This window comes from Cyprinus carpio, chromosome A5 (assembly GCF_018340385.1).
Source record: "Cyprinus carpio isolate SPL01 chromosome A5, ASM1834038v1, whole genome shotgun sequence".
In the NCBI taxonomy this organism is placed as follows: domain Eukaryota; kingdom Metazoa; phylum Chordata; class Actinopteri; order Cypriniformes; family Cyprinidae; genus Cyprinus; species Cyprinus carpio.
Genome location: NC_056576.1, coordinates 10,551,732 through 10,559,417, shown reverse-complemented (window position 1 = coordinate 10,559,417; position 7,686 = coordinate 10,551,732). Strand labels below are relative to the sequence as shown.

General features: G+C 34.6%; 1 protein-coding gene across 3 annotated transcripts in view; it reads left to right on the top strand.

Annotated features, from left to right (window-relative positions):
• LOC109075994 (metal cation symporter ZIP14-like) overlaps positions 1-7,686 on the top strand; it is a 32,603-nt gene continuing 24,917 nt past the window's right edge. The window contains exon 1 of one of the 3 annotated variants that reach the window (XM_042753587.1): positions 1-178. Coding sequence is in view for 2 of the 3 variants with exons in the window: in XM_042753577.1 (XP_042609511.1) it covers positions 2,075-2,085 (11 nt within the window). In the remaining variant the exon portion in view is untranslated. Of the gene's footprint in view, positions 179-1,798; positions 2,086-7,686 lie in introns of those variants that run through there. The other 2 variants (XM_042753577.1, XM_042753569.1) reach the window with 2 other exon arrangements.

Genomic DNA, 7,686 nt, shown 5'->3' with positions numbered 1-7,686 from the left:
CCCCCCGCCCTGTGTGTTAGTTCCACGCTGCAGTCTTGTGAATGGGTCAAGACTAAAAAAACAGAAAGCCATCCGGTGTCTCGTTTTTAAACGGGTTACCCCTATGTCCCTCCGTTCATTCGGGACTGTCAGATAACGGGCCTGTCACGCGCCGACAGATCAAGAGCTCTCAAATTTGGTGAGCGGCATCTATTTAAATTTTCTTGGCTAGCCAGCTAACCATTAACCACGTCAGTGAGGTTTGCTGCTTTAACTGAGACTCATCAGATCCATGGAAGGTTAAATCGTGTTACAGGCAACACATCAGTGGCGTGATTACGGGTTGTAGGGAATGTGAGCGTGTTTGCCGCTGTGACCAGACAGATGATTATAGCTGGCCTGTTGTTAGCAGGGATGATTTGATGTTTATTATGACCCGCAGCTGTATGAGTATACAGACATGCATCAGTACCGCTTACTCTTAACATTTTAGGTCCTACGTTGCAGTTTGCTGACCAACCGCAAATCTACCAGCCAAAGTCAAGTCCACTTGTTTTGTTACTCGTGTATTAAAATGATCATTATTATATAAGAGCAGGCAATCATACATTGTTGTGAACTTGATTTGTTGTCTTAAACAGGTGAATCGTGTCTGTTTGATGTAATGGGATATTTTTTTTTTTAGAAAGTTCGCTAGCCTTAACCAGTTACCAAATTCTGTTGAGGTGTAATTTCTGTCCTTCTGACATGCTGTAACGTTATATATAGTAGATGTGAAGTGTTTTGATTGGCTATTTGTGGATTTTTAATGTTTAGAGCTTGATTTTTCGATGGTGTGATATATTAATGACAATGACGATGATGATGATGATGATGATGTAATTGTAACTTTCATTCTGTAACGTTACTTTAACTTGTTAAGCGTTATACAGTGTAATGCTATTTTTGTTAATGGTATTATGTAGGTTTTTCAGGTGCTATTGCTAAACGGATAGATATAGAGGTGAAAGATGACTATATAAAGTAGAAATAAAGCAGTTTAATTGTGGCAAATAAGACGTAAATTTAAAAATTAAAATGTAAAATTAATGAACATTTAATGTAATACTTAATATTCACAAAAAAAAGTGAGCTTAAATTGATGAAATCATTTTAAAATTTGCAACTTTTCACAAATGTGAAATTTAATTTTTGTTGACCAGTTAAATCTCCTGACTGATACATCTAGGTCAATGGTTATTTATCTATCAATAGTTATTTATCTCTAAATTATTTTGAAGAATTACTAAAGCTTTGCTATGAAGTATAGTATTATTAGTATTAATAATGATGATATTGATAATAAAAAATGCATGTTTTCTGAGGGCACAGAAAATGCTATTGTAAAAATTAATTTTGACATTTTTGTAGAGAATATACTGATTTTTTTATTTTACAGTGAATATAAATGTTTTTTTTTTTATGAGACTCTTTAAAATGATATTTAAAAAGTTCAACAGGTTGAACAACTGGAATAATTATGGAAATCATGTATGTATGTATGGCAACCATGATAATAATAATATGATCATATAATTACCTTTTGTGACTAAAAGCTCTTGATTTAAATTGAAATGTAAGAGGGAACGTGTACTTTTGTCTGTTTTATGATTTAAAAATAAAGATAACCCTGATTATAGTAATCCCCTTGTTGATTACTCCTCTGATGCATCTACAGTGACCAAACATTCTCACAAAATCCCTGGAGGTTTGTCAGGTTTGACGTAGTGTGGAAGGCAGCAGAATTACTTATTATCCGTTTTTCCAGCTTAGTGGTTAGGCAAGGGTTTAATTAATGCTGGCTGTTGATGCCTGTTTGTTGGTGGTAATTATTTCCAAGGATGCTCCCTTGAGCTGAAAGGAAGTGATCTCTGGCATTACATCATTTTCTTTAATGACAGGTCTGATGATTTAATTTGCAGTGCCTCTGTTAAGCTCATTGTCTCCTGTATAAAGAGGCTTTGATCACTGAAGCCTTGGGCATTTGAAACGTCCTGGACTGTATGTGTCAATTGCACCAGCTGTTTAGGGCTGAAAAAGAACTTCTGTGAAGTAGATGAGCAGCAGGTAAACCTGATTTTTAACATTGTTTATGGATTCAAAAAAAGTTTATTAACTATGTGAATGTGTGAGTTAGTGACCATTACAGAAATGTTAATATTTGCTTTGAATGCTGCCAGAGGCTGCCAGACTGCAAAAGGATTGTACGTCTTGCCAGCAACAGTATTCAAGTTGTCTGCTGTCAGCAAATCTACTTTAACAGCCACAGCTCTCAAATTCCTTATAACCTTCAAGAGGGTTTGTTCAGTAGTACAAGTACTAACTTGCCTTTCTGCATCACAACAAATTTTGGTTGCATTGTGTGTCTTAAGCAATTTGACTTTTTACTCGAAAACAATCTCCTCAATAAGTCACATGATTTGAGGTATTATTTATGTCCATAAGTGTTGGCTTGATTAGAGTTTTCTAACCTTGAAAATGTAGTTTGCCCAAAAAATTAAATTCTGAAATACTCCCCCTTATGTCATTCTAAACCTGTATGACTTTCTGTGGAACCCAAATAAGATATTTTGAAAAATGTCTGTTTTTGTTTCTTAAGTGAAAGTCAGTGGGGCCCAATATTGTCCGTATCTTATTTTGTGATTTCTGCTTGAACTATGAGGATATATTTTATATACTACACTTTTACTACATATTTTACTAGAAATTAGTGGTGCTTGCGGCCCAAACATAACTAAATGTCAAAAAACAAAAAAATAAACAGTGTCACTGTTAAGCAGCCAGCAGGCATGTGTGTAATTGTATGCTAATCCAAGCCAGCACACTGTTGCTTAAACTGCTTTTCTCATATTTGGCTGGATCGAGTTGTTTTGGAGCAAAGAGTATTATTGTACATCTTCCTTAAAGGCATAGTACACACTTCCTCTGTTGAACTTTGAAAGGCTTTCTAGTGCTTTTCTTAGAGATCATAGTCTCTTTCCATTGATTGTTTTCTCTGTAGTTGTGTGTATTCCTAGAGTGTCCGCTTTACAACAGGTGTCTAGTTGTCTACCTCTCTCTTGTGGTAGTCATGCTATAAAACCTGCCATGTCAGCAGAGTGAAAATGCCTGTCAAGTGGAAAGATTTGCTCTCTTTTCCACTAGTGTGCAGGTTAGCCTGCATAGGCTGCATTCCTAATCTAGAGACATTCAGATGGAATGTGTGTTTAAAAACCTCTGGTAAGGGTGCTTTGATCCAGATTTTTGGAGCCGATCATCGATCTCAGGAAGCAGTATCTCTACCGATACCGATCTTTTTGAAGCCTCCTTTTTATCATGTAGAATTATTAATAGTGCTGCTCCAGTCAGGATTTTTACAGACAATCAGTATTTTTTTTATTTTTCCATTTTTGAAAATGAGGGAATTTCCTCTCTTAGGTGACTCTTGTGGGGGTCACCTTTATATATATATAAAAAAAAAAAAAAAAAAGTAAAAAAAAAATAAATAAATAAAAATATTCTCACCTAAATGTTTGATCATGCAGTGATCATGCATTTGTTTTTACAATGGGACAATTGCTGCACAATAGTTTACACACAGCACAAGCCTGATTTTGTGATCTGTTTGTGAGGTGGCCTTATGCGTGTGCTCTTTGAGTGTGAATGGCCCCCAACCTTTTAACTTGTAGAAACTCACTCTTCGGTCAGTAGCTATTGCCTCACCATGACTAGCCTAAGTGTTTTCTGTAAGTCCTATCTGTGTTTTTACAGGGTTCCCATAGGTCTTTAAAATCTTAAAATATTTTAAAAATTTATTCAAGGCAAATTCAAGGTTATAAAAAGTCTTAAAAATCTTCAGTGGTATAACAAAAGAGCTAATTATCATTTCAAGAGGTCTTAAATTTGGGGACAGAAAAACAGGAATCATCACAATATAACCTAATGTAATTATTAAACAAATCACATTTTAATTATTAATCACAGCCTTATTATACAAAAGACAGTGATTTAATTAAATAAATATGAGCATGGCACCTTTCGAAGTAAAGTAAAATTTATTTAAGTGTTTTTATTATTGTTTTGGAAATATAATGTGTATATAATTTTATTTTTTGTGTGTTTTTATATTATTAAATAAACCAATTTGCAATACATATATTGAATGCAAAATAGCAAAATATTCTGAGATGCATGATTTATTTTGATATTGTATAGGTTTGTTCTGTATGGACTGTATTTTATTTGTGCATGTCTTAAAAAGGTCTAAAATTTGTTTTTAAAAACTGATACTCTGTTTTATACTCATTAAAACTGTTGAACATTGTTTCATATAAATTATTAATATATATTTAACATTTTTACATATAATTTTTTTTTTTTGTTAAACTGTATTTTAGCACAAATCTTTTGAAAGTGAATTCTTAAGGACCTCAGTGCTACTTCTTACCTAATGATCATAAACTTGCATTATATTGATTTAAGATGCTTATTTTTGCTGGTTTGTGCACAGGATGGATCTCAAAGCTTTGCTTTGTATGCGACAGGTTTAATAATGCCGCTGAAATTCCATTGTAGAACCATTTTTTCTCTCATAGCTTTGAGTGACCTCTGAGCTGTGATCAATCCATAAATTCATCAAAGACCTGTTCAGTGATTACTGATCCTTCTCGATGCAGATGCAATGGCTATAGACAATCTCCGTTTAGACTGAATACCAGACATTCTTCTCTATGACTTATCTTGTCTCCTGAAATAGCAGTAGTCCACAAGGATCTCTTCAGACAGGGTCATTATAACCTTCAGCCATTATCTGAGATACAATGCTGCTGCTGGAAATCATATCAGTGTACTGTGACAGCGTTGAGATGTGATTGCTTGTTCCAATATAGGCTAAATGCTGGTTTTAGGTGGGCTAAGGATCTCGTTTTTTAAAAGCCAAAATATCATAAATGTATGGAATACCATTTCCACCATAGAATATTGTAAAAAAAATATTATATTTAAAAAAAAAGAAAATCATGTTATTTTGGCTTTATACACAGAATTGTGACATACGAACCCACAGTTTTAAGAAAAAAAAAGTCATAATTGCACAATTCTGACCTTTTCTCAAATTTCTGAGTTTGATTCTCACAATTGTTTTTTTATTTTTCTCAATTGGAACGTAACATCTCACAGTTCAGACTCTTTTTCTGTAAGTTTATACTGTATATTGCAAGTTTATATCTCAGAATTGCAAGATCTAAACCCAGAATTGTGAGGGAAAAAAAGTCAAAGTCAGTTGTTCTACTTATATATATATTATATATATATATATATATATACTGTGCATGTGTGTGTGTGTGTATCTAGGTATATATATATATATATATATATATGGTATATATATATATATATATATATATATAATATATATATATATATATATATATATATATATATTATATATTATTTATACAATAATTATACATGGACTATTTGACCGCAGTTGAGTTGTCAGCTGATCAGAGGTGTGTGTTGTTCTACAAAAGCTCACCTTGCCTTTCGGTGGCCCTCATATATTATCAATAAGAGGATAATATTTCCTCTGTCTCTCCAAACTACATGCATAAGCGTGGTCAGCACACCACAGCCGACATCAGCATGGTGCGGTTAACCTCTCCTTCACACACCCTGCTGTTTTTGATAAACATTCTCATGCTCTTTTACACCCACACTGTAATTAACTCCCTGATCATGAGTCAGAATTATCAGCGTATAATGCTGGAGAATAAATATTGTACTCCCTGATGTTTTGCATGAAATCAGATTAAAAAGCAATCATTTACTTCCTCGTATCTACTTGATGGCAATCAGTATTGACATAAATGAACAGGTTTTACTTCTTTTTCTCAAGCACACTTTTGACTGATCTTTTGAAGACACTCTCTGTTTTTTGCTCTGTCTTTCTTTCTTACATTCATTCAAAGATCTGGCCAGTTAAGGCTAAGTGAGGTGAGTCTTGGCTGATTTTTTGAGTGCTAGTTCTCAAAGGTCCTTTGTGAAAGGCACTTCAGTAGTATATTCAGTCTCTTTAACCTGCTGTAGACGAGTCGTGTGTAAGACTAAAGTGAATACAAAGGCATGATTGTGTCGTTTATTCAAATGTTTTTTTTTTTTTTTTTTTTTTTAACGTATGGGTCTTAATCTTTTAACACTAACATACAGTATAAAAAGAGATCTGACTTTAAGTTACCCATATTGTTGGAATTTGAACTTTGTGTTCCTTTGGCTATAGTTGAAATAGAAATGTAGTTGAACTGGAAATCTATTAATAACATCATGAAACATTGCAATGTAGACAAAATCCATCCAAAAGAATGTCCAAATGAGTCATTTGAAAATAAGAAATGGCATTTGCTGAAAGCTGCTGTTATATGTGATTTTCTGTTATTATTCTCACAAAACTTGCAATGATTAATTTAAAGCAAGTGAGAATATTTAAATGACCGAAAAATACAAAAAAATTATTTGATTTGCTTTTTTTGACTTACGTTCTTGCATAATGTTTTCATGATGCATCACAATGAATATTCTGCTGTACACTTTTGAATATTTGTTGTGTTACTGTACTCTCCTTTCTGCATTTCACCGTGAGGGTTGATGTGTAACACTTGATATATGATGCATCAATTCAGCGATGGTAATTTTCCATATTGTTCCTGGCTTCTTCACATTCTTGGTAATGACTAGTTTACTCTGTGGCTCTGTCCCAGTGCAACAGTGGCCTTTGAGCCCTGTTCAGAAGGCCTTCCCCTTGGGGCCAATTATGCAGTGTTTGTGACTCAAATGTTAGGAGTTCATTCATTTACAACTGGTCTTTGCTTCTCGCGGTTAAAAAAACATCTGGCCTTTCATCCATCAGGATCTTTACAGACATTGAGTCTCAGTGTCTTTCCAAAAGTGCTTGAATAATTTGTCTCTGTTGAAGAAAACCTGTTCTGTTTGCCTCTCAACAGCTCTTTTACTTAGGGCTCAACAGTGCAAGCATTTTACTCGCATTTGCGACTAAAAATAGATGTGCGACCTGGAAAATGTATTAAGGAGCATGGGTGCGAATAAAATCTTAGGGCTGTGTATTGCCAAGAATCTGGCAATATGATACGTATCACTATACAGGGGTTCAGATACGATATGTTGCAATACTGTCAGCAAGGCGATATATTGAGATATTTCTTATTTTAGGAACAGTCGATACAGATGTTGAACCTTTCCACTTGGATTTCACAGGTTTTTCAGTTTGTATTTATGTTCCGCGTGGAATCGCCAAAACCACGACACGAGCACCGCCCCAACTGCACAAAACGTCTTCAAAATGAGAGAAAGCTGCAGCCGCGTGGTGGCCCTACCTCCCGCATGAGCCCCTCTTCACATGGGACGCCGCAAGCGGTGGAATCTAGGCAACGCCTGCACCACGGTCCCATGGTGGACGTTAGTACAAAAGCCCAAATGATGGCACACTTCAGCTTTGTGCAACGAAACAGGAACTGGGACAATTCTTTCATCCTCCATTTCTAGCAGCGATATTAACGCTAACTTTAGTAACGTGCCCTAATGGTAGTATTTCCTGTCACTCAGGATTTGTTCAGAGATAAAGACTGCCATGAATCTTGTATGATTTATTTATTTATTTTTTTAAATATCGATATT